A 27725-nucleotide genomic window follows, 5' to 3' on the forward strand; every position below is an offset into this window, starting at 1 on the left:
CTCACCTTCGTCAGGTTAAGCGGAAGTGGTGGCAGCACCTCAATGCCCTCCACTGTCTGAGCAACACCAACTGGGGTGCATATTGCTGTACGCTGCTGCAGCTCTACAGAGCCCTTGTTCAATCCTGCCTTGACTATGGGAGTCTGGTTTATGGCTCGGCGGTGCCCTCAGCATTGTGTTTACTCGACCCAGTGCACCACTGTGGTGTTTGCATAGTGACAGGAGATTTTAGGACGAGTCCGCTGACCAGCGTCCTGGTGGAGGCCAGAGTCCCTCCATTGAAGGTTAGGTGTGCACAACTGCTGGCCGGTTATGTTGCACATGTTTGTAGTTCTCCTGCACATCCAAATTACCGTCTCCTTTTCCCACCCACAGCGGATTATCTCCCACATCGGCGGCGCAGGTCAGGACTTCCAATTGCAGTTCGTGTCCGATCTTTTCTTTCCGAACTGGAGTCCTTGCCTTTACCACAGGTCCATTCACCTACACCTCCATGGTGTACACCTAGGCCGCGGATTCACGTGGACCTTTCACGTGGCCCTAAGTACTCAATTAACTCTGCGGCTCTCCACTGCCACTTCCTCTCGATTCTTGACATGTACTGAGGCCATCATGTGGTTTACACCAACTGCTCAGTGGCTGATGATTGTGTTGGCTTAGCTTATGTCCATGGAGTATATATTGAATAGCATTCCTTGCCCGATGGCTGTAGTGATTTGACTGCTGAGGAGTTGGTGGCTAGCTCTCGTGCTCTTTAGCTCATCCATTCATACCCTGGGGAGTCGTTTCTTCCGTGTACTGACTCCTTGAGCAACTGACAAGCTATCGGCCAGTGCTGCCCTTGTCATCCTTTGGTAGCGACCATCCAGGAGTCCATCTTGCCGACAGGCTGGCCAAATAGGATACACGGAAACTGCTTACGGAGATTCGCTTATCTGCAACTGACTTGCATTCAGTACTACGCCACTAGGTTTTGCAGCTTTGGGAGACGGAATGACATAACCTCAGTACGCACAACAAACTGTGTGCCATTAAGGAGACTAAAAATGTGTGGAAGACCTCCACTCGGGCCTCTTGCATGGACTCTGTGGCTCTCTGCTGGCTCTGCATTGGCTATGCTTGAGTGACACATGGCTACCTCCTGTGCCGTGATGACCCACGTCAGTGTCGGTGTGACGCCTGGCTGACAGTGGCCCATATCTTGGTGAGCTGTCCTCCTTTGGCTGCCCTGAGATGGACTCTTCAGTTACTGCCTTGTTGCCATTAATTTTAGCTGACAATGCCTCATTGGCTAATTTAGTTTTACGTTTTATACCTGGGTTTTATCATTCTATATAAGTTTCAGTGCATGTCCTTTGTCCCTTTGTGTTCTCCACTCTAATGCCTTTAGGCTGGATATTTTAATGTGTCGCAGAGTGGCTGGCTTTTTCCTTTTATTCTTGTGGTCAGCCAGCCATGGTCTTCTGCTCTCTTATTTTTATCCCTTCTACTAGTTTGTTGCTTCTCTCTGTGGTTTTCTTTTCCTGTTTTGTTCATAGTAGTGTTAGTTGCCCTTTGTTGTTCTTCTGGTTCTTCCTTTCTCCTGTTATTGTGCTGTATGTCTCCTTCCTTTTCTTCTTTCCCTTGTGTACTTCTTTTACCGGGAACAAGGGACCGATGAACTCGCAGTTTTGTCCTTTCTCCCCCTCTTTTAAACCAACCAACAGTAAAATTTTTAAGTTGGGGTTACTATTTATTAAAAACTAATGACCCGCCACAGTTTTACATGGGTGGCATTAAGTTTCTATGGCTGTAATCTTGTGTGTATTGAATCATTATAATTGGCTTTGTAGGTGACATATGACAAATGACGTAGGATGTGGTTTGGGCCAGAGTAACACTTATATAATTCTTCTGATAGCCCAACCTTCTGCACAAATGTATAAATCCATTGTTGCTTAACTAGGTTGTAGCTTGGTGTTTAGCATTGTAACATTTAGAGTCATTATTGTGGGTGCTTGAGGTTCCTGCATGTGCCATCTGTCTTACTTCTTCAGTAATGTAGATGAGTTCTTTGATGCAATCAAATGCTTTATAAATTGTAACAGGAAACAAAGTACCCATTGTTGATCCAGTCTCTTGACAGTAGAGCAGGAAAAATGGCTTGTAATTCTACAAGTCTTGCTTTGCTGTGTTGTTTGCAATTGTAATGACAGGCAGTATTGTATCACAGTCTCTGTTTGATATCAACATATATTGAGAGCATATCTGCTAACACCACATCGAAAGTTCGGGGAAGCCATTCATCTGTGGGATGTAGATAGTTGTGTAGATAGTTGTCATCCTGAGGATGATGATGCATTTTGGTATTACTTCTGACACCAGTCTTGACTGGAATACTTTTTCATGATAAGAGACCATTGCACTAGGTGACACATGTTTCAAAATTACGTTTTCTACAGTAAAACTGTCAGTTTCTGGAGCTTTGGTTGTTAGTACAGCATTTTGACATTGTAGCAGATTATGTACTCATTGATCACTACTGCCCATTTATTCCCATTTTCTGGGTTGAGAAACCTACCCAGCAAGTGAAATCCAGACAAATGAAATGGAACAACTGGAGAAGGAATTGCTATGGGTAAATCATTAATAGCATCAAAATAAGTGCTATGGAGAAACCACTTTGGTTATGTAAAAGATTGATGTTAAGCTGAATATAGAGTTCTTTAAATACACTCAACAGGTGTCCTCTACATGCTTTCTGTAAATTTTCCTATTCTGTTGGTTTATTGGTGATTGCTACATATATAAAGCCAGAAAAATTATTTGAATGAAATTATTGAATCTAAAAAGAAAATTATTCTGAGTAAAATAAAAAAGGATATTGGAAAGTATCAATTTTCTTAAAAAATGGTAGAAGATTTAAATATAAACTTCTCAATTGACAGTTGCCATAATTATTATCCCAACATACAATGATGAGCCAAAATATTAACCACTGCCCACCACAAGACTGAATTTCCCTCTGGTGACATTGCGGGCACGTAACAATGGTAAGGAAGTATACATGTGGGGAAGAGACAAATGGGGAATCATTCTAGCAGTGATACTTTCCACGAATGGGGAAATCCACTGGTGTAAGTGGCTTTGACAAAAGGCAGATTTTGGAGCCTGGAGCCTGGGAATGAACAGCTTGGAAATGGTGAAGTTTGTAGACCATGTGCTACTGTGCGAGCATCTCTGAATGCTGAGGCCACAATAGCCAGAGACTGGTGTGTGTGTGTGTGTGTGTGTGTGTGTGTGTGTGTGTGAGAGAGAGAGAGAGAGAGAGAGAGAGAGAGAGAGAGAGAGAGAGAGAGAGAGAGATCATGCTATGGTGGGACGGGTCATTCACCTGGGCTTGTATGTGACCTGTGGTAATAATTGAAGACAACAGTACAGTGGTAATAATTGAAGTCAACATTACAGGTCCACTCTAACATTACTACAGACCACATCATCCTTTTGTGCTTGGTGTCTTCCTTGATGGCAATGGCATCTTCCAGCGGAAGAATAGTCCAGGTCAGGAGGTCAGATTCTTTCTATGGTGGCATGATAGTCAATTCATGTTGATGTCTTGGCCATCAAATTCACTGAATGCAACCAGATGGAATGCTTCTGGGATGCTATAAGGCACCAGCTCTGCGCCCTCAAACAACCAGATCACAATTTAAATGAAATGCATTATCTGTAGGTAGACATATGGCGCCATACGCTTTTGTGGAGACCTTCTACAGACTTGTCGATTCCATGCCACAATAATCACTGCTGTATTGCACTCTGAAGTTGGACCAATACACTAGTATGCAGGTCATCTGCACAAGTTGCTTGAGGCAGAGAGACCCATATGGCTGACTAAAGTCAGTATTGGATGCCTTAGCTACAAAATAAATGACAAGCTTAAAGCTTGCATATATTTTTGAACAACCCTAGAAAATTAAGAACAACCTCAAAGTGGTGATTACACCAAAAGGGGCTACTTTAGTGTCACTAAATATTGTAATCATATACACAGATAACCCAGTAACAAAAATGATGAATGATAACATTTTGTAGGAAAGTTCTGGTAGAATGTAAATATTTTAGGAGTAAAGGAGACCACTTACAAAAATGGAACCTTTGAGTCATTGACAGGCATACACAAGAAAGGAACAAAACATGCTAGTGTTTGGAGTAATCTGTTTTCGAGCTAGAGTACGTGTGTGTGTGTGTGTGTGTGTGTGTGCGTGTGTGTGTGTGTGTGCACACGCCCACGTGCTCCCCCCCCCCCCCCCCCCCCCCAATGATGAAGGGAACATGAAGACGTGAATTCAGAGGGGGTAATAAGACAGGGGAAGGGGAAAATGTTGGGCGAAGGTTGTGGGAACAGTGTGTTAATGGAGATTTAGGCCAGGAGGATTATAGGAGTGTAGGATGTGTTGGAAGGATACAGATGAATACAGATTATTTTCGTGGATGTGGTAGACAGTATTTGCTTATTCACTTTCAATTATCTGAACTGCACTCTTATTGTTGGCTTCAGTTTGTCTCTCTTAGTTACCATTGATTTCTTTTTTGAATAAAAGCTTTAAAACTGTAATGATATTCACCAGATTTGTTTTATAACTGCTTTGGGGCAGAGTTTTCAGTTTAAATTTGGATGATTAAAATTTGTATTTCACACAGATTGGCTTCATTGTAATGACAAATACTTGAAACATTTAGATGCAGAGTATTTGTCGCACGTTTCATTACATGGGTAATAATGTTTCAAATTTCAGACACCGTTAGCTGATCTTTGGGTTATTCCAGTAATACAGGGTTTCATACAGATTGAACACTGCAGTGTGGAACTTGGCAGTGATAGTGGAACTTCTGTTGGAAGTGAAAGGCGATGTGAGGTATGTTGATGAACATGAACCAGGTAATAAAAAAGTGTATAAAAAGTCTTTAAATAGTATATAGGTTAAATAAAGAAAGAGACTTGTAACATTCTTTGTGGCCTTTCAATTTTCTTATTTATTGTTCAGTTTTGTTGGAAGTATTTTTAATAAAAGAAATGTAAAATACCCCTTAAAATTTAATTGCTAGGCACTCCATTTCATTTTTGGCATTTATGTTGTTTTTATAGTTGTTGTAGCTTGAATTCATAAAACCTTTTGTGCATTTGTGTTATATGTAGTTTTTGTAATAAGAATTAATTTATCTGGGTGCACTTGACAGTAGATAAACATAGAAAGGAGTAATGTGAAATATAAAGGGTAACCATGTTACTGTGAAGTGATGAGAAATGAAGTAAGGTGCACAGACTGTGTCAAGTGCATCTGTTAGTCAATATTTTGCCAACTGCTGTATACTCTGAAGCTGCTCCTCTTTTGATCACCCTGATAAAGACCTTTCTGCAACAGAATAATCTGAGGAATCTAGCCCAGGACTCTGTCAGTAGTCAGTGTTACTAATCATTGTGGTACAGTGGTAATATAGTCATGAGAACAAAAAACTAAAGAGTGTAAAGCTGTTGTCTGTGAAGCTAGCTAGTTATTTCTTAGCAAGCAGGATAACACCTTGTCAATAGGACGATGGGTTAGATAGCCATAGGACTGCAGACAGGGGTTGCAAGTAGAGTTCACAGAAAAGTGTTTGTTGGCTGTCTAACTTAGTATATGTACAGGATGACAGTTATTGACGTATATGAAATAAAATCATCATAACTTCTAAACGGTTTGCGTTAGGACATTCCAACTGCACAGTTGGTTGCAAGGCCTGATGGGAATTAGTATTCTCTGTAGGGTTTGATAAAGCAACGAAGCCCACTTTCATTTGGATGGGTTCATCAGTAAGCAAAATTGGTGCATTTGGGGGACTGAGAAGCATTTCACGATGGAGAAGTCTCTTCACCCTCAGTGGGTGACTGTGTGGTGTTTAATGTCCAATCATGGACCAATTAGTGTGATACGCCTTGATGGCACTATAACTACCAAAACATACGTCAAGGTTATGGATGATTATTTCATGTCTGTTATCTAAAGTGGAATGTAGTCAAATTAAGTCGGGTGATGCTGAGGGAATTAGATTAGGAAATGAGACACTTAAAGTAGTAAAGGAGTTTTGCTATTTAGGGAGTAAAATAACTGATGATGGTCGAAGTAGAGAGAATATAAAATGTAGACTGGCAATGGCAAGGAAATCGTTTCTGAAGAAGAGAAATTTGTTAACATCGAGTATAGATTTAAGTGTCAGGAAGTCGTTTCTGAAAGTATTTGTATGGAGTGTAGCCATGTATGGAAGTGAAACATGGACGATAACTAGTTTGGACAAGAAGAGAATAGAAGCTTTCGAAATGTGGTGCTACAGAAGAATGCTGAAGATAAGGTGGGTAGATCACGTAACTAATGAGGAGGTACTGAATAGGATTGGGGAGAAGAGAAGTTTGTGGCACAACTTGACTAGAAGAAGGGATCGGTTGGTAGAACATGTTTTGAGGCATCAAGGGATCACAAATTTAGTATTGGAGGGCAGTGTGGAGGGTAAAAATCGTAGAGGGAGACCAAGAGATGAATACACTAAGCAGATTCAGAAGGATGTAGATTGCAGTAGGTACTGGGAGATGAAGAAGCTTGCGCAGGATAGAGTAGCATGGAGAGCTGCATCAAACCAGTCTCAGGACTGAAGACCACAACAACAATATCTAAAGTGATCTTGATTTCGACAAGATGTTCATGCAAGATGGAGCTCGACCCCATTGAAGCTGGAGAGTGTTTGATGCCGTGGAGGAGCACTCTGGGGACCCAGAGGCCACTGGCCTGGTCCCCACTATATTCTCCAGATCTGAACACATGTGTCTAATTTTTGTGGGGCTGTATTAAAGACAACAGGATGTCATCGACAGCATTGATGTTCCGATACTTCAGCAGGTTGTGCAGAATTTCGCCTTTACATCTGAACCACATCGTCCAGCGGGTCGTGCAGAATTTCGCTGTTCCTCTGCACCACGTCGCCGCCAATGATGGCAGGCATATCGTACATGTCACAACCTAAATCCGAATATCTGTAATTATGTATACATGGTGAATAAAGTGTGTGTATACCATAGTTTGTAACTAATTGATCTTTTTTTCATATATTCAATAATTGTCACATTGTACATGGTACTGTTTTCATAAGGGGGAGGGGGGGGGGGGCGGTGGCAGTATAGGTTCAACAAACACTGGAAACAATAGGTGATCAATGTAAATTAGTACTGTGATATGTTGACTGATGGCAGTAACAATAATATTTCCTAGTGAGTTCACTACATTATCATGCATGACAAAGGACTGACTCAGGTATATGAATTCTTCATGACTGCTGCAAAACCTTGTCTTTGGTTTAGTGTGACATAACATTCCTTTCAAATAAAGGACTAGAGTACTGGCATATTGGCTTTTGTAACATGTCCTCTCTCATAGTATATGGGATCGGTCAATTTCTGTTCATTTGTTAACCCTTCTTTTAAGAGCTGGGCTGGCTTTTCTGTTACCTAACTAACAAAGTGGTTGCCCAAACTCTTTGTCTTTAAATATGTCTGCTTGTGTCTGTATATGTGTGGATGGATATGTGTGTGTGTGCGCGAGTGTATACCCGTCCTTTTTTCCCCATAAGGTAAGTCTTTCCGCTCCCGGGACTGGAATGACTCCTTACCCTCTCCCTTAAAACCCACATCCTTTCGTCTTTCCCTCTCCTTCCCTCTTTCCTGATGAGGCAACAGTTTGTTGCGAAAGCTTGAATTTTGTGTGTATGTTTGTGTTCGTTTGTGTGTCTGTCGACCTGCCAGCACTTTCATTTGGTAAGTCACATCATCTTTGTTTTTAGGTATATAACAAAGTGGTTAAGAAGACATTGTACTTAAATTTGGCAGATCAGAGTTTAAATCTGCCTGATAGTTCTCATTTAGGTTTCCTATGGTTCACTAAATCACCTAATGCAAATTATGGAATGGTTTCTTGAACAAAACTATGGCTAATTTATGTGCTTTATGATGTCTACTCCTAATTTGTGTCCTGTCTCTAATGATCATGATGATCACAATATTAAATTTTCCTTCAACCTGTAAGTCTTATCTTGGTAGGTTTAATGGTTGTCATCTTGTTATATGAATATACACAGTGTCTGCAAATTGATATTTAAGTATGGAATACACTTTGTAAACTTCATGAGAGGGATGAGTCTGCACTTATACATGTTGCAAGGTCCTGCTCAACTGTCATTCTTTATAAAAAGTTTCATTTTATATCTTATTTATTTAACTCGGTTGCAACTGATATTCCACATTTTACTTTCTCTGTCAGCAACAATATTTATTGTTCTTGTTTGACCGTCACAGAGAGGTTTTGAGAGAACTTTATTTATTTTGGAAATGGTATTGTACGTACTATGATTACTCAGGGTTTACCAAAGTGTGCTATAACTGATATGCACATAGTGACATGTTGCACAAAGCTCTCTCTCCCTAACATTCAGTGAAAGTCAGCCAGAATACCTGCAGACATTGATTACAGGCAGAAGTTAATTTATTGGATCTTAATGTGATGGACTCGCGGTATGGGTTCATTATCACATGTAGTGCTCAGATATGACGTTCTTTTGAACCAAAAGGTCAGCATAATTATCACTGCGGATGCATGTATTTGCAGTATCTGAAGTTTATGAGAATTGACACATTCACTGTTTACTCTCTCCATTTCTGGATGGAGGTAGCAGGCCTGGCTTTGATCTAAGAGACTATCCTAGGTAGCCACAGTCCCATTCTTCAATGTGATGCAGTTGTTCACGTGAATTATCAATTCAGTTCAGAAGTTAGCTGCCATGGAACCCATCCTGCTGGTAGTTCATAAAACTGGATAGCATTATATGTAAGGTCATGTTAATCCATGAGTATGTTTACAGTTGTTTGTGTCCTCCGTATTTCTGGATGTCAGAGGTAAACTGTTGTAAGCGACGTTTCACTAAATTTACAGGCAAGCTGCTGCAGCTAAGATTTTGCTACCCCTAAAGTAAGCCAAATAGACATTTATGAAGAGTCTTACTTTTCATATCATACCCTATTAGTCTCTGTGTGTACTTGATCTTTATGCATGTTTTTGTGTAATATTACGGAATGAAAGCATTTGTGATATTTTACATCTCAGAAATATGTTTATGAAGATACCACATCATATTACGGATATCTCCACCAAACAAATAATACATAGCTTGTGTAGGTTCATCTTGATGTTACATCACCACTTGGGAATCATGCAATGGTTAAAAAAAAATCCAGTATTTCTCGTTCACAAACAGTTTTATTTCGCACGCTAGATGTTTGGCGGCAATCTACATGTGTAAAATTGATTTTAAACTGTCTCACAACTGATGTAAGATTGACTTCAGACTAACTTAAACTGACCTAAGACTGACATATGGCAGTGTACAAATCACCTCTTTTTTGTGGTTTTAAACAATTACTGACGTTGTTACATATTAAATTTGAATATTTAACAATTAAAACTTTTACATTCATCTTCCCAAATCAAATAGAAATTTACATGTGAGTAATTTCATACAAAGACAGGAGCGAATATGTTTCTATTAAGACTATAAATTACATGGTTTATCATTGCAACAATGTATTTTGTTAATTTGCATATATTATTTGACTTACTTAAAGGATAATCACCCTGTCATTTTCAGGTGAACAGAGAGATTAGTTTTATTGATTGAAAGGCCTAGATTCAATTAATTAAATTTTGTATGAGTAAAATTTTACATTTCTATATAGTCGTAATTACAATTCCATTAACTAACACCAATTAAGATGTGAGTATGCTTAATTCTGACTGGAAAAATTATCATTTTATATTTATATTAGGGATAATATTTGTTGTTAGTTGGAATACATAAAAATAGCTGTCTTTCAGAATGAGATTTTCACTCTGCAGTGGAGTGTGGGCTGATATGAAGCCTGGCTGTGGCTAAGCCATGTCTCCCCAATATCCTTTCTTCTAGGAGTGCTAGTTCTGCAAGGTTCGCAGAAGAGCTTCTGTGAAGTTTGGAAGGTAGGAGACGAGGTAATGGCAGAATTGAAGCTGTGAGGATGGGTCATGAGTCGTGCTTGGGTAGCTCAGTTGGTAGAGTGCTTGCTCACGAGAGGCAAAGGTCCTGAGTTCGAGTCTTGGTCCGGCGCACAGTTTTAATCTGCCAGGAAGCTGTCTTTCGATGACTAGACATATCAGAACTTTAATCATTAATTACTCCATAATTACAATAGTAAAATTATTCCTATCATGTGCCTGAGGTTTGTGTAAGGTACAAATTGTGATGGTACATCAACTTTTAATCCAACATGTTTCCTTCATTCTGCATATTGGTAAGGCCCAATGTAAACAATGTCAAAAGAGTAACTTAAATTAGTGCAAATTACTAATTTGCTACAAAAGAAAATCTTCAGCGAATTCAAATTCAGGTAACCAGAAATAACAAAATGAAAGCAGCAGTTTAAATTGATGTAAATACTGATATTACACATATTCCCTCTTTGGGAGAGTGGGGATGAGACTGGAAAAGAATACAGGACTCCAAAAGGGTTGTGGTATTACATGGTTAAAGAGAGCAACACTGCCAGAATCCTCTGCCTCAGTATGATTGCATTTGATCTCTACACTGTCCATTTAAAGTTGCATTTCCTGCCGATGTCATCACGATCAGAGTTATCTACTTGGTTGGACCCTATACACTTACCCTCAGCTGCCACTAGTGGGAAAGATGGAGACGAAGAAACATAAGGAAACAACCAAATTAATACAACTTAAAACTACCATTAGTCAAATTTAAATAGCAGTGTTTTGTAGTCCAAAGAAAGTTTATTTAGTTGCATTTACATAAATGCATCACATGGCCAACCAAAATTAATATTGAAAATTGCGTACCTGGGATTCTTCATTTGTTAGCTACCTATTGATTCCATGAATAATGTTGGCATACGGTCACAACACCCAGTCCATTCTCAGTGTCGTTTCATTAGTAATTATTATGCAAAATGTGATGAATTTTGCTGGATGCAAATGTGACACTACAAGATCTAGAGGTGTAATCCTTGATATATCATATGACAAGCATTCCAGTTGTCAGTTTTGTGTATTCTAACCAATCATTTTCATCAGAAGGAAGTGCTGCTTCTGTAGCTGTGTTGGGCTCATTGTGTTTCGGCGATGTTAATACTCTTTGACTAGCGATAAGCATCCAGATCATCATCATCTTAAATCGGGGAATGTATATTAATAGCTTTGTTACTTTACATACAATGTATAATATCGTACAGTCTGTAATAGCTATGCATACTGATGGGAAGTTCTCGATTGATGGTGGATTGAATTTGTGGGACACAATATTAATTCTTGAAGTACTTGAAATACACATGTGCTTACCTGTTCTAACTTTACTGCTAATTCCATGATCCTTTTACTTCAGTAACTGAAAGAATCCATTTTATTCGATCAGTCCTCCATAAAATACTGCTACAAACATAAAAACCTACAACAGTTTGCTATTTGCATGTGATTGATGACTCATTTCGTAATACAGAAGTATTATATCACTTAGAGGTAAATTATCGTAACAGACAATACCATAAGGAGCACGATGGACTACTTTGGGTTCCATTGTCCTATGTTCACTTACCGTTGTTTACTTCTGGGTTCTGCTTGCATAGTATCGTATTGCTGAAATTCTTGTCTGTGAAATACACACATGTAACAATTTACCTCTAGAAAGGTAAGACTTAAACAAGCCACATGTGATAAAAATCTCAAAATCATCATTTATGCAGTTACCATAACTTACATCTGACATACAGATTTGCATTGGTTTTCTCCTTGAATGGATTGAGTGGCTGCAGCATTCTCTGGAATCACACTGAAATGTGCTGTATCTGTATGAGGAGTATCAGCTACGTAGTTTATAAATTTACTGCTGGGGTAAATGCATCTCTCTCTATAGAAACAGGATACTCACCACTGTCGGTCCCTGATGCTAACTGCTATTGAAGCCCAGTGTACTGCCTATAACAAGTGTAGCAACTGACAGGCTGCCATTTCCCATATTACTATGTTAAGTTACACAAAAAACATTTCACAATTCATCCTCATGTATTGGTTTGGACTGTACAACTGAAAATTTGCAAACAAAGTTTCTAAGGATGATTTTTTGTAACATCACCATTGGAATATATTGATGTACTGTTACTCTGAACTAAAATTTTCCACATTTCACAAATTTGATGAAGTCTAAAGTTTTTGCAGTGTCATTCCTTGAAAATGATCATGGATAAAAGGACATTACTCAGGATTACTCTGCCCACCACATGCTCCCAGATCCCCTCCAATCCTGGGGTCTGCTCCCGGGGCCCCCTCATCTCCCCTCCTGGGCCCCCTCATCTCCCCTCCTGGGCCCCCTCATCTCCCCTCCCGGGCACCCTCCTCTCCCCTCCCGGAGCGCCCTGTCGGGCCCCCTCCTCTCCCCTCCCGGAGCGCCCTGTCGGGCCCCCTCCTCTCCCCTCCCGGAGCGCCCTGTCGGGCCCCCTCCTCTCCCCTCCCGGAGCGCCCTTGCAGGCCCCCCTCCTCTCCCCTCCCGGAGCGCCCTTGCCGGCCCCCCTCCTCTCCCGTCCCGGAGCGCCCTTGCGGCCCCCCTCCTCTCCCGTCCCGGAGCGCCCTTGCGGGCCCCCTCCTCTCCCGTCCCGGAGCGCCCTCTGGGGCCCCCTCCTGTCCCGTCCCGGAGGAGCGCCCTCTGGGGCCCCCTCCTGTCCCGTCCCGGAGGAGCGCCCTCTGGGGCCCCCTCCTGTCCCGTCCCGGAGGAGCGCCCTCTGGGGCCCCCTCCTGTCCCGTCCCGGAGGAGCGCCCTCTGGGGCCCCCTCCTGTCCCGTCCCGGAGGAGCGCCCTCTGGGGCCCCCTCCTGTCCCGTCCCGGAGGAGCGCCCTCTGGGGCCCCCTCCTGTCCCGTCCCGGAGGAGCGCCCTCTGGGGCCCCCTCCTGTCCCGTCCCGGAGGAGCGCCCTCTGGGGCCCCCTCCTGTCCCGTCCCGGAGGAGCGCCCTCTGGGGCCCCCTCCTGTCCCGTCCCGGAGGAGCGCCCTCTGGGGCCCCCTCCTGTCCCGTCCCGGAGGAGCGCCCTCTGGGGCCCCCTCCTGTCCCGTCCCGGAGGAGCGCCCTCTGGGGCCCCCTCCTGTCCCGTCCCGGAGGAGCGCCCTCTGGGGCCCCCTCCTGTCCCGTCCCGGAGGAGCGCCCTCTGGGGCCCCCTCCTGTCCCGTCCCGGAGGAGCGCCCTCTGGGGCCCCCTCCTGTCCCGTCCCGGAGGAGCGCCCTCTGGGGCCCCCTCCTGTCCCGTCCCGGAGGAGCGCCCTCTGGGGCCCCCTCCTGTCCCGTCCCGGAGGAGCGCCCTCTGGGGCCCCCTCCTGTCCCGTCCCGGAGGAGCGCCCTCTGGGGCCCCCTCCTGTCCCGTCCCGGAGGAGCGCCCTCTGGGGCCCCCTCCTGTCCCGTCCCGGAGGAGCGCCCTCTGGGGCCCCCTCCTGTCCCGTCCCGGAGGAGCGCCCTCTGGGGCCCCCTCCTGTCCCGTCCCGGAGGAGCGCCCTCTGGGGCCCCCTCCTGTCCCGTCCCGGAGGAGCGCCCTCTGGGGCCCCCTCCTGTCCCGTCCCGGAGGAGCGCCCTCTGGGGCCCCCTCCTGTCCCGTCCCGGAGGAGCGCCCTCTGGGGCCCCCTCCTGTCCCGTCCCGGAGGAGCGCCCTCTGGGGCCCCCTCCTGTCCCGTCCCGGAGGAGCGCCCTCTGGGGCCCCCTCCTGTCCCGTCCCGGAGGAGCGCCCTCTGGGGCCCCCTCCTGTCCCGTCCCGGAGGAGCGCCCTCTGGGGCCCCCTCCTGTCCCGTCCCGGAGGAGCGCCCTCTGGGGCCCCCTCCTGTCCCGTCCCGGAGGAGCGCCCTCTGGGGCCCCCTCCTGTCCCGTCCCGGAGGAGCGCCCTCTGGGGCCCCCTCCTGTCCCGTCCCGGAGGAGCGCCCTCTGGGGCCCCCTCCTGTCCCGTCCCGGAGGAGCGCCCTCTGGGGCCCCCTCCTGTCCCGTCCCGGAGGAGCGCCCTCTGGGGCCCCCTCCTGTCCCGTCCCGGAGGAGCGCCCTCTGGGGCCCCCTCCTGTCCCGTCCCGGAGGAGCGCCCTCTGGGGCCCCCTCCTGTCCCGTCCCGGAGGAGCGCCCTCTGGGGCCCCCTCCTGTCCCGTCCCGGAGGAGCGCCCTCTGGGGCCCCCTCCTGTCCCGTCCCGGAGGAGCGCCCTCTGGGGCCCCCTCCTGTCCCGTCCCGGAGGAGCGCCCTCTGGGGCCCCCTCCTGTCCCGTCCCGGAGGAGCGCCCTCTGGGGCCCCCTCCTGTCCCGTCCCGGAGGAGCGCCCTCTGGGGCCCCCTCCTGTCCCGTCCCGGAGGAGCGCCCTCTGGGGCCCCCTCCTGTCCCGTCCCGGAGGAGCGCCCTCTGGGGCCCCCTCCTGTCCCGTCCCGGAGGAGCGCCCTCTGGGGCCCCCTCCTGTCCCGTCCCGGAGGAGCGCCCTCTGGGGCCCCCTCCTGTCCCGTCCCGGAGGAGCGCCCTCTGGGGCCCCCTCCTGTCCCGTCCCGGAGGAGCGCCCTCTGGGGCCCCCTCCTGTCCCGTCCCGGAGGAGCGCCCTCTGGGGCCCCCTCCTGTCCCGTCCCGGAGGAGCGCCCTCTGGGGCCCCCTCCTGTCCCGTCCCGGAGGAGCGCCCTCTGGGGCCCCCTCCTGTCCCGTCCCGGAGGAGCGCCCTCTGGGGCCCCCTCCTGTCCCGTCCCGGAGGAGCGCCCTCTGGGGCCCCCTCCTGTCCCGTCCCGGAGCGCCCTCTGGGGCCCCCTCCTGTCCCGTCCCGGAGCCCCCTCTGGGGCCCCCTCCTGTCCCGTCCCGGAGCCCCCTCTGGGGCCCCCCTCCTGTCCCGTCCCGGAGCCCCCTCTGGGGCCCCCTCCTGTCCCGTCCCGGAGCCCCCTCTGGGGCCCCCTCCTGTCCCGTCCCGGAGCCCCCTCTGGGGCCCCCTCCACTCCCCTCCCGGAGCGCCCTCTCGGGCCCGCTCCTCTCCCATCCCGGAGCGCCCTCTCGGGCCCCCTCCTCTCCCCTCCCCTCCCCTCACGGTCCCCCCCTCCCCTCACGGTCCCCCCCTCCCCTCACGGTCCCCCCCTCCCCTCACGGTCCCCCCCTCCCCTCACGGTCCCCCCCTCCCCTCACGGTCCCCCCCTCCCCTCACGGTCCCCCCCTCCCCTCACGGTCCCCCCCTCCCCTCACGGTCCCCCCCTCCCCTCACGGTCCCCCCCTCCCCTCACGGTCCCCCCCTCCCCTCACGGTCCCCCCCTCCCCTCACGGTCCCCCCCTCCCCTCACGGTCCCCCCCTCCCCTCACGGTCCCCCCCTCCCCTCACGGTCCCCCCCTCCCCTCACGGTCCCCCCCCTCCCCTCACGGTCCCCCCCTCCCGGACCCCCTCCCCTCACGGTCCCCCCCTCCCCTCACGGTCCCCCCCTCACGGTCCCCCCCTCCCCTCACGGTCCCCCCCTCCCGGACCCCCTCCCCTCACGGTCCCCCCCTCCCGGACCCCCTCCCCTCACAGTCCCCCCCTCCCGGACCCCCTCCCCTCACGGTCCCCCCCTCCCGGACCCCCCTCCCCTCACGGTCCCCCTCCCCTCACGGTCCCCCTCCCCTCACGGTCCCCCTCCCCTCACGGTCCCCCTCCCCTCACGGTCCCCCTCCCCTCACGGTCCCCCTCCCCTCACGGTCCCCCTCCCCTCACGGTCCCCCTCCCCTCACGGTCCCCCTCCCCTCACGGTCCCCCTCCCCTCACGGTCCCCCTCCCCTCACGGTCCCCCTCCCCTCACGGTCCCCCTCCCCACCCCTCCCGCAGCTGCCCCTCCCTTGCTCATGCGCCAGGTATGCTCTACACCAGGGCTCCACAACATACGTGCTCGCGAAGCAAGCTGTGAGCAGCAAGGCGCGAGCATGGAGCAGCGTGAGCACGCTCCCCCCACTACTGGACCATCTGACTAATTCATTCCAATTTGATTATCACTATGAAAATAAAATTTACATGACTTGCATAATCTTACAATATTCATGTAGCTTATGAAGGGTGAAGGGAAGGAAGGGAATCATTAGTAATTTTCAGCCACTGCCAAAAATAAATCTGGGATCAATGTAGCTTGTTCCTGAAATTTATTTTAAAGTATTTTCACGCAAGATGAGGTAGATGTATTATTAAAAGATTATATTACATTATTCAAATGGCCACAAAAACTTTATTATAATTGCATTAATCTCAAACTTTCAAAAAATGTAGAAATAAATAAATTTAAATAATAAGAAAAGGACAGAGGCACTGCAAATACAACAGGCTATATGAGAAAGCTACAGGTCTATTATTGAATCTGGTTTTTATTCATTATAATTGCAAAACAAACGTAAATACAAATGTATAATTTTTCATTAATGTGACTTGTGATGTTGAACTTTTTTGGCTATGTCGTCTATATCTGCGTCGTTTGGGCTGCATGCAATCCTCATTGCATCTCCTAAATGACTAGACAACCTATTACGATATTTATTTTTCAGGTACTTCATTTTGGAAAATGAAGCTTCACAAAGGTAAGTTAAAGGAAATAGTGTTAAAATGAACTGTGCACAAACTCATAAATTTTTATAATTGTTAGGCACACATGTGTTTCACGATGTTCTATAAACAGAGCTTTAAGCTGTTTGTAATGCTGAAGTTCGATTATTCCATTTAGCATATTAGTTTCAGGAAATCCAGATTGTCATACTAATTTGAGATCATCATGTCCAACATGCCAAGGGTTCTCTACGAGAATGAAACAGCTTCGAATATTTCTAACATCTGCAAATCTGTCTTTTATTTCTTCCAAATAGGCTTCCAAATATTCTTCCATGTTCTGGCAAATAGTTTCGGCGATAGTTAAGCTTAATCGGAGCATAGCAACAGTTGGAAAATTAGACAGATCTTTTACTTAGAGTTCATTTATATATACGAGGGCTATCCACAAAGTACATTACATTTTGGAATTAAAAATAAATAAAGTATTGGAAATTTTTTTTATTATATACAGATGAAAGCCACACTTAAATACTACTTTTCTACATAGTTGGCATTTAAATTAAGGCACTTAACGTAGCGATGGACGAGCTTGGAAATTCCTTCGTCGTAAAATTCAGCCGCCTGCGCCTTCAACCACGTGGTTACCTCTTCTTTTGGGACAGAAAAGGTGTGATTTTTGTGGATTTCCTGGAAAGAGGCGCTACAATAAACTCTCAAAGGTGTTGCCAAACTCTGCACAACCTCAGAAGAGCAATACAAAACAAGCGCAGGGGAAAGTTGGGCTCAAAGATCTTGCTGATTCACAACAACGCCCGGGCCCACACGGCAAATGCCACTCGTGAAGTTAAATGAAAGTGGTGGATGGTTTTCAGTTACTTAATTCCTTCCCCAACTTTAATCACAATTCTACACAGTTTCCATCAACACAACACCGCTACGCCAGACATGTATATAGCTAATGCTACCCGTGCGAAGCCGAGGAGGCTCGCGGGCCGCACGAAAACATGATCTGGGCCGCATGCGGCCCACAGGCCGCAGTTTGAAGACCCCTGCACTAAACCCTCAATTCTCTGATTCAGCCCAACACTCACCTTGAAAATGCTGCTGACGTGATATTTCTCCCCTAACTTCTTGTGTGACTGAAGGCCTATATCTCTGCCAAGCTTGTATCCTAGCGGTACTCTCTTCTTCATGACACCAGTGTTAGTCTTAGCCTTCCTGCTTGTGGCTATTGTCTGCTGCACATTTCCTACTCCTACCCTATCTTCAAGTACCTCTCGTGTTAACTCTGGCAGCTGTAACCTGTTACTGGTAGACCCAACAATACTCTTAGGGCCACATCCTCTTACTACTAGCCTTCCTACCAACTGCCAGTTCCCAACCGCACTCTTACTGCTACCTTTTTCCATCCTCACTCAGTCTTTCCTAACTTCATCCAAATTTGCTTGAAGAGCATGTATCTTCCTTTCTGCTCTTGTGTGTTCACCAGTTCCTGCCTTGTATTTCACACTTCCGAGAGGGGGTCTCGGTGACCTCACCGGGGTTCTCCCCACTACATTGTATCCCCAGCGAAACCATTAGTTAAAGCTCCTATAATACAGCCCACTACTTACTTTCCAACAACAGCTCCCATTGTTTCCACTTGTGCTGAAATAAAATATTTATAATAAAGTGGTGATATACATCAAAGAGCACTGGTGTAAAGGTAATGAGAAACAGCGTATAGTGCTATCATCATTTGATTGAGCAAGTTGCTACTGTAGGACTACTGTAAAGGATGGGTGATCATATATTTATATCAGAGGTGACACATTTTCGAGACAGAGAAGACATGATCACCATTAGTCTAAATAAACAGTCAACCAAACAAGGAATGTTATGATTGAACAATATTTAATACATATGTGGTGTCTGTTCTTTTGGACATGACTGAAAGAAGTGTCACCATTTTGACCCTGCAGCCACTGTGAATCACGACGCAATGGAATTGATGACATTAGTTGCCTGTGGGTAATGATTTAATTCAATGGGGAAAGTTGAAAATTGGTACTGGTACTGGTACGGGATTTGAACCCATGTCTTCTGCTTACTGCGTAGATGAGCGAACCACTGCACTGCGCAACTCACACAGTGGTCATCGCTGCTCACAGACTGCCTGGACATGCCTCCCATCAGACACAATTCCTCAGTTAATCCACACACTACTGACCATGTCCTCCAGGTGTTTCTTTTCTTTTTGGTCAGGCAGTGTAGTTGATTTTGAAGATTTAAATTTTGATACATTTACTGTCAAGGGAAACTGCCCTTGCACCCTCCTCAGATTTAGTGGTAAGATGTTGCAGTGAATAGCCCGACCAAATCTGAACACTGATCAAGAGTGTAAACAGGAGGAAGGTGTACTGAACTACGAAAAAAGGTTTGCAACATTGACTGAATTTGAATAGCCATGGCATTATGGTTATGTGGTAATGGTGTTGGACTGTAAAAGGGGAGATCCATTTTCAAATCTCCCTCATGCTCCATATTTTATCACAAAATTATGAACTGTCCATCCGTCCACTGATGTGTCTGTTCACTGTATTCAAATTTGTGTCTGTGTCATGGCGTAACCTCCATTTGCTTCTGTGAGGTGTATTGAATGGACCTCCAGACGTACATACCTCCTACTCGTCCTACACATGTACCTTGTGTTACAACTCTTACACCCCCATTTTGGAAGTTTATTTGTTGTTTTCATTGCTGTGAGAGGTCTATGTGGCATCTAATCTGCTCTCACAGTTAATCACATTTACTTGAGACAATTATACCTTCGTATCCCATGACTCATGTTCTATAACCAATGTACAGTAGGACAGTTGCCAAGACTACAGAATGAGAACAGACATGTCAGTGACTAGATGGGCAGCTCATAAATTTGTGAAGAAAAAAGAAAATAGGGCACAAAGGGTATTCAAACACAGATGTCCCGCTTGACAGTACAACACCATGACCACACGACGACAACATTGCGGTTCTTGCAATTCATGTGAGGTTGCATGTTTTCAGTTTGGACCATTCACTGTTTCTATTTTGCTTCTTCTTTTCACAGTTCAGTACACCTTCTTATTGTTTCCATATTTGATCCGTGTTTAGTGATTGTGGGCTATCCACTGGGCCATTTTAGCTCTAAGTCTGTGGGGGATGTGATGTGGAGTTTCCCTTGTTAGAGCAGCTTCTGTTGAATATGTGTTTGTTGCCTAACAAGTAAACTAGAATATGTAATGTTTCCTCCATTTTATTTTTAAAGACTAGACCATAAATTGTGTGTAACAGTGGCAGTCCTAATCATAATAGACTCTGCCATATCAATGCTGCTGTAAATAAAAGAAAATATTTTGATGTTATGTGTTGAATTTGTGCCTTTTAAGAGTGTTGTTAGTGATTCCTTGAGTACTATAAGTTAAAGCACTTTTTCTGCTTGTTAAATGTCATTTGTAATTTTTTTTAGGTTGGTTTATTTTGTTTGCTCATTAACTTTAAATTTTTGTACCCCATTTTGTGTCATTGGCAGTGACTTAAGAAAAATTAACTGACAGCAAAGGTTCAACTTATTTGATGTACATAAACCCTTAATTTTACTTAAAATAAGCATGTATCACATTGTTCAAAGTGTTTACATTTCTTTCAAGTTTGTAATAACATTATTGCTTGCAGACATTCACATTATGCCTAATTTCTCGCCGAAGTCGCTTCAGAGCTGGTACCCGTTACAAACGTCGTGGTGTAGATGAGAATGGAAAATGTGCAAATTATGTGGAAACAGAGCAAATTATTTCTTATCACCATCATCAAGTGTCATTTGTTCAAGTAAGAGGCTCAGTACCTGTGTTTTGGTCACAGCCGGGATACAAGTATAGACCTCCTCCACAGCTTGACAAAGGTAAAAATACACTAGTGTATGAAGTTTTCAAAAAAAAAAGTAGAATGTAATCTAGACCATGATATGTATTTGTTTGCTTAGTGTGTGTGAAACACAGGAGGAACAAGGCTCAAATCACGTTTGCCCAGTCAGACTTATGTTCTGCATGGTTTCCATAAGACACGTAGATGAGTACCAAGATTGCTATTCAAAATGGTCATTGTCAGTTGCCTTCTTTGTCCTTGTCCAGCAGAGCTTGTATTGTATTTGAGCGTACTGGTGCCACATCCCTATCCCACACAGCTGCTGCCTCTTCCTCATATCTGTCAGCGAGCCTTCACCAACACATGGTCCCCACTCCCCTTCTCTCTCCACCAACTCAACCATACATAACCCATCACCATTGTCAAGCCACAGAACTGCAATTCTGTCACAGTGTGTGCAGCTGGTGCATCGTTGCTTGCAGGTTGTGTGTGTGTGTGTGTGTGTGTGTGTGTGTGTGTGTGTGTGTGTGTGTGTGTGTGTGTGTTTAGTTAACATTTAAATTTAAATAAGTGACAGTAGTGTGCAATTGTGATTTAGTAAGCTTTCACTTTATTTGATGGAATTTCAGATCTACAAGGGTGTGCTTAAAAGTAATGCCTCAAAATAATTTTTATGTGAAAACTTAAACATTTAAAAAAAAAGCAGATGTTATTAACATTCTACTTCTATATTCTTCATGTCTACATTTTTGCAACCCACTGTCGAATTATACTGTGAAACATGGCGGTATGTAACATAATGTTGGTGCATTAGTGTGCTGTAATTTTTTTTGTGTCATCAGTCTTCTGACGGGTTTGATGTGGCCCGCCACGAATGGAAGTCATACCCTGACATTCTAACAGATGTACTATTATCCTGTCCCTTCTCCTTGTCAGTGTTTTCCACATATTCCTTTCCTTTCTGATTCTGCACAGAACCTTCTCATTCCATACCTTATCAGTCCACCTAATTTTCAACATTTGTTTGTCGCACCACATCTCAAATGCTTCGATTTTCTACTGTTCTGGTTTTCCCACAGTCCATGTTTCACTACCATACAGTGCTGTGCTCCAAACGTATATTCTATTGGCCAGGAATGCCCTTTTTGCCAGTGCTAGTCTGCTTTTGATGTCCTCCTTGCTCTGTACGTCACTGGTTATTTTGCTGCCTAGGTAGTAAAATTGCTAAACTTCATCTACTTTGTGACCATCAATCCTGATGTTAAGTTTCTTGCTGTTCTCATTTCTTCTACTCCTCGTTAGCTTTCATCTTTCTTCGATTTACTCTCAATCCATATTCTGTGCTCATAAGACTGTTCATTCCATTCATCAGATCATGCAATTCTTCTTCACTTTCAATCAGGATAGCAATGTCATCATTGAACCATATCATTGATATCTTTTCACCTTGAATTTTAATTTCACTCTTGACCCTCTCTTTTATTTCCATCATTGATCCTTTGATGTACAGACTGGACAGTAGGGGGCAAAAGACTACATCAGTGTCTTATAACATTTTTAATTTGAGCACTTCGTTCTTGGTCATCCACTCTTATTATTCCCTCTTGGCTTCTGTACATATTGTATATTACCCGCCTTTCCCTATAGCTTACCCCTATTTTCCTCAGAATTACAAACTACTTCTACCATTTGACATTGTCGAACACTTTTTCCAGGTCGACAAATCCTGGGAACGTGTCTTGATTTTGCTTTAGTCTTGCTTCCATTATCAGCAACTTGCATGCGCGTGTTGTTAAGCTGATTGTGTGATAATTCTTGCACTTGTCAGCTCTTACAGTCTTCGGAATTGTGTGGATCATATTTTTCTGAAATTCAGATGATATGTCACCAATCACATACGTTTTACACACCAATGTGAATAGTCATTTTGTGGCCATTTTCCCCGATGATTGTAGAAATTCTGATGGAATTTTCTCTGTCCTTTCTGCTGTATTTGATGTCTAAATTTTGATTCTAATACTGGATTCCCTCTCTCTTCCCTGTCGAATCCTGTTTCTTCTTCTATCACATCACACAAATCTTCCCCTCATAGAAGCCTTCAGTGTACTCTTTCCACTTATCTGCTCTCTCCTCTGCATTTAACAGTGGAATTCCCATTCCACTCTTAATGTTACCACCCTTGCTTTTAATTTCACCAAAGGTTGTTCTGGCTTTCCTATACACTGCGTTTGTCCTTCTGATAATCATTGCTTTTTGATTTCTTCACATTTCTCATTGCAGCCATTTACCCTTAGCTTCCCTGAATTTCATATATCATTCCTCAGCAACTTGTTTTTCTATATTCCTGAATTTCCTGAACATTTTTGTATTTGCTTCTTTCATCAATCAAGTGAAGTATTTCTTGTGTTACCCATGGCTTCTTCGCAGTTACCTTTTTTGTACCTATATTTTTCTTTCCCAACTTCTGTGATATCCATTCCTCTTCAATTTACTACCTACAAAGCTAATCCTTATTGCTGTATCTATAGCTTTAGAGAACTTGAAGTGTATCTCATCATTCCTTATTACTTCCATATCCCACTTCTTTGCGTATTGATTCTTCCTGACTAATCTCTTAAACTTTGGTGTACTACTCATTATTACAACGTTGTGATCTGACTCTGTATCTGTTTCTGGGCATGACTTACAATCCAGTATCTGATTTCGGAATCTGGCTGTCCGTGATGTAATCTAACTGAAATCTTCCCTCATCTCTCGGCCTTTTCCAAGTATATCTCCTCCTCTTGCGAATCTTGAACAGAGTATTCGCAGTTACTAGCTGAAATTTATTACAGAACTCAATTAGACTTTCTCCTCTCTCATTCCTTGTCCCAAGCCCATACTCTCCCATAACCTTTTCTTCTACTCTTTCCCCTACAACAGCATTCCAGTCCCCCATTGCTATTAGATTTTGATCTCTCTTTTTAGTATCCTCATATACTTTCTGTGTCTCTTCAGCTTGGGACATCGGCATGTATATCTGATGGTGTTGGTTTGCAGTCGATTCTGATAAGAACAGTCCTATCACTGAACTATTCACAGTAACACACTATCTGCTGTACCTCCCTATTCATAAAAAATTCTACTCCTGTTGTACCATTTTTTGCTGCTGTTGATATTAACCTATACTCATCTCACCAGAAATCCTCGTCTTCTTTCTATTTCTCTTCACTAACCCCTACTATATCTAAATTGAGCCTTTACATTTCCCTTTCCAGGTTTGCTAACTTCCCTACCATGTTCAAGCTTCTGACGTTCCACGCCCCGATGCATAGAATGTTATACTTCTGTTGGTTATTCAATCTTTTTCTCTTAGTCACCCTTGGCAGTCCCCTCCCAGAGATCTGAATGGGGGACTATTCCGGAATCTTTTGCCAACGGAAAGATTATTATGACACTTGTTCAATTGCAGGCCACATGTCCTGCACATATACATTGTGTGTATTTAATGCAGTGGTTTCCATTGCCTTCTGCATCCTCATGCAATTGATCATTGCTGATTTTTCTGCCTTTAGGGGCAGTTTCCCACCCCAAGGACAAGTGTGTGCCCTGAACCTCTGTCCACTTCTCTGCCCTCTTTGACAAGGTTGTTGGCCAGAGAGGTCTTTGGTCGTCAATGCTGATTATTAATCATTATTTAAGTGGTGGTGGGTTCTGAATTGGGACCGAGGACATTTAGGTTACTAATCAAAGAAGCTACACGTAGACCATGGGTGCATCGTTTATAATAGTTTCAAATTCAAAGAATTTGGCCTCACTTGGAGCACCCGCCCTTCAGTGTGACAATGCCAGACGACATATGAGTGCTGTAACATCTGTAGCAATCTGATGCCTTGGATTTACTGTCATCGATCATCCTCCATACAGTACCGACTTGGCCCCATACAATTTTCATGTGTTTCCAGAACTTAAAGAAAACATTCAAGGACATCAGTTTGATAGAGATCAAGCAGTACAAGCAGAGGTGAAGTTGTGCCTCTGTCAACAAAGTCAGACATTCTACAGTGATGATATCAACAAACTGGTCTCCCATTGTGAGAAATTTGTTCGCCATGGTGACTATGGTGAAATAAATATGTAGACATGAAGAATAAATTTGTAGAATGTTAGTGATATTTGTTTTATTTAAAAATATTTAAGATTTTTCACATAAATCTGGAATCATTACTTTTCAGCACCTGACCTAGCATTAAGAAGATTCTTCTTGTTCCACCCATGGAGAGGACCATAAAAGGACACCAATTTGATACATGGAAGCAGACAAGAAAAAATATGGGTTGTTTCTAACAATGGATTCACTGATTGAATTGAACAAACATGTTACATATAATGGAGAGTACTTTGAACCGGATAAGGTTGTTGTGTAAAAATAATTGAAATACGAGGGCAGTTCAATAAGTAATGCAACACATTTTTTTTCTCGGCCAATTTTGGTTGAAAAAACCGGAAATTTCTTGTGGAATATTTTCAAACATTCCCGCTTCGTCTCGTATAGTTTCATTGACTTTCGACAGGTGGCAGCGCTGTACAGAGCTGTTACAATGGCGTCTGTAATGGATGTGCGTTGCAAACAACGGGCAGTGATCGAGTTTCTTTTGGCAGAAAACCAGGGCATCTCAGATATTCATAGGCGCTTGCAGAATGTCTACGGTGATCTGGAAGTGGACAAAAGCACGGTGAGTCGTTGGGCAAAGCGTGTGTCATCATCGCCGCAAGGTCAAGCAAGACTGTCTGATCTCCCGCGTGCGGGCCAGCCGTGCACAGCTGTGACTCCTGCAATGGCGGAGCGTGCGAACACACTCGTTCGAGATGATCGACGGATCACCATCAAACAACTCAGTGCTCAACTTGACATCTCTGTTGGTAGTGCTGTCACAATTGTTCACCAGTTGGGATGTTCAAAGGTTTGTTCCCGCTGGGTCCCTCGTTGTCTAACCAAACACCATAAAGGGCAAAGCAGAACCATCTGTGCGAAATTGCTTGCTCGTCATGTGGCTGAGGGTGACAATTTCTTGTCAAAGATTGTTACAGGCGATGAAACATGGGTTCATCATTTCGAACCTGAAACAAAACGGCAATCAATGGAGTTGGCTCCGACATCGACCAGTGGAATGGTACCGTGCAGGCATACAGGCCCTCATTTCAAGGTGGCGTAAGGCCGTAGCATTGAATGGAGATTACGTTGAAAAATATTGTTGTGTAGCTAAAAGATTGGGGAATAACCTGGTGTATTTCAATGCTGAATAAAACAACCCCTGTTTCAGAAAAAAATGTGTTGCATTACTTATTGAACTGCCCTCGTACATAACTTTTTTCTTTTGGGGTGGGGGATATCAGCTTGTGCATACTACCAGGGAGAAGACGTCAGTATGGGTAACCAAGAGAACTGAAATACTGATGCTAATTTTGCACTGCAGCTTAATTGATTCATTCATTAAGATACATTGAAACTTGGAATAGACTCCAGACTATATACACACATTGGTACAAGTTTTAGAAAGGAGAAAAGAAGGGAGAAACTAGTAATGAAATATCTTTCCTCCTTTCTTGTAGATGCACAACTAGAGCCATTGTTCAGAAATCTTAATCATGGCTGAGCAATATGTAACAACCAATGATACCAGTGGTTACACCTCAAGACCTGTCATAATGTGATAGGAACATCAGCATCCACCCATGAATTACATGGTAGGATAAATTTCATGTCACTCAATTATCACAACCACCATAACATGTATGTGTTTAATTAGCAGTCTGTTTTAATATTTTGGCCATTTTAATGACACATTCATAATCTGCCAATCCATATTTTTGTGGAATTCCAAAAAGTCAGTATCATATGAAGCCATCTTAGTTAAAACAAATGTAGTAGACAGTGAATAATTAGGGAGTAAAGGAGACCAATCACTGAATGGTGGAAGCATAGAGTTGTCAACAGGCATACACAAAACAGAAGGAAAACATGCTAGCTCTCAGAAAAATCCTTTTTCAAGCTAGAAAACACACACACACACACACACACACACACACACACACGCGCACACACACACACGCACCCCTATGTGGTTTGGGGGTAAGTAGCTAGTGACTCAGAGAGAGGCAGCTGGTTTACTGACTAGGAATGTGGGGGGTAGTGGTAGCAGGTGCAAGGGCTAGGCATGTAATCCACAGGCACTGGAACTGATAGGGAGAGGCATAGTGCACAATGAAGGTGACATGGAAACATCAATTGGGAGGAGATGATGGGAAAGAGAGAGAGGAAGGGAAAACTGTTAAGTGTGAAGTGTGAGGACAGTAGGTTAATGGAGATTCAGCCAGAAGGGATAGAGGAGCAAAGTATGTGTAGCAAGGATAACTCCTATCTGTGTAGTTCAGAGAGGGAAGCATCCAGATGGCCTGGGTTGTGAAGAAGCCATAGGAATAGAGTATTTTGTACTCACCTGTATTTTTTTGCCACCTGGTGATCAGATTCATTCTTGGCCACAGTTTGGTGGTGGCCATTATTTCTGGTGGACAGCTGGATGATTCTTATGTCAATATAAAAAGCTTGACCATCCTGATGCCACTCCCTCGTCCAACCCCTTGCTACAGGGATCATATCCCTATAGAAGACCCAATCCACCCACTTCCAATCCAGTCCTGTCACAGGCTTATCGTACCCCATGAGAGGCAGGGCCAAATGTGAAAGCAACCACGTGATATACCATACCAACTCTACGGCAATTACTACACGGTTTTTTATATTGGTATGACAACCATACAGCTGTCCATACCAGATTTAGTGCCCACTGCCAAACTGTGACCAAGAACAAAGTTGACCAGCCAGTGGCACTACATGCAGCTGAGCACAAAATGCTAGATTTCAATGGCTGCTTCACAATTCGGGTCATAAGGATCCTTTTCTCTCCCACCAGCTTTTCAGCATTATGCAGATTGCAGATGGGGGTTATGCCTGCAACACATACTTTGCTCCTCTATCCCTTCTGACCTCAAATTCTGTTGACCCACTGTCCCCACACACTCCACTCAACAGTTTCCCCTTCATCTGTCCTATCATCCCATCCCAAAATGTGTGTCCACGGTGTCTTAATCGTGCACTGCTCCCCAGTGGCTCTGGCACCTATGATTCACATGCCTAACCCATGTGCTTGCCACCCCTACCTCTCCTGCATTT

At 44.8% G+C, this 27725-nt stretch overlaps 1 protein-coding gene across 1 annotated transcript in view; it reads left to right on the plus strand.

Moving 5' to 3' along the window:
- LOC126177145 (phosphatidylinositide phosphatase SAC2) overlaps nucleotides 1-27725 on the plus strand; it is a 371512-nt gene that overhangs the window by 66231 nt on the left and 277556 nt on the right. The window contains exons 4-5 of the mRNA XM_049924417.1: nucleotides 4779-4898; nucleotides 20324-20549. Of these exons, the coding sequence (XP_049780374.1) occupies nucleotides 4779-4898; nucleotides 20324-20549 (346 nt within the window). The remainder of the gene's footprint in view (nucleotides 1-4778; nucleotides 4899-20323; nucleotides 20550-27725) is intronic.

This window comes from Schistocerca cancellata, chromosome 3 (genome assembly GCF_023864275.1).
Source record: "Schistocerca cancellata isolate TAMUIC-IGC-003103 chromosome 3, iqSchCanc2.1, whole genome shotgun sequence".
Lineage (NCBI taxonomy): Eukaryota > Metazoa > Arthropoda > Insecta > Orthoptera > Acrididae > Schistocerca > Schistocerca cancellata.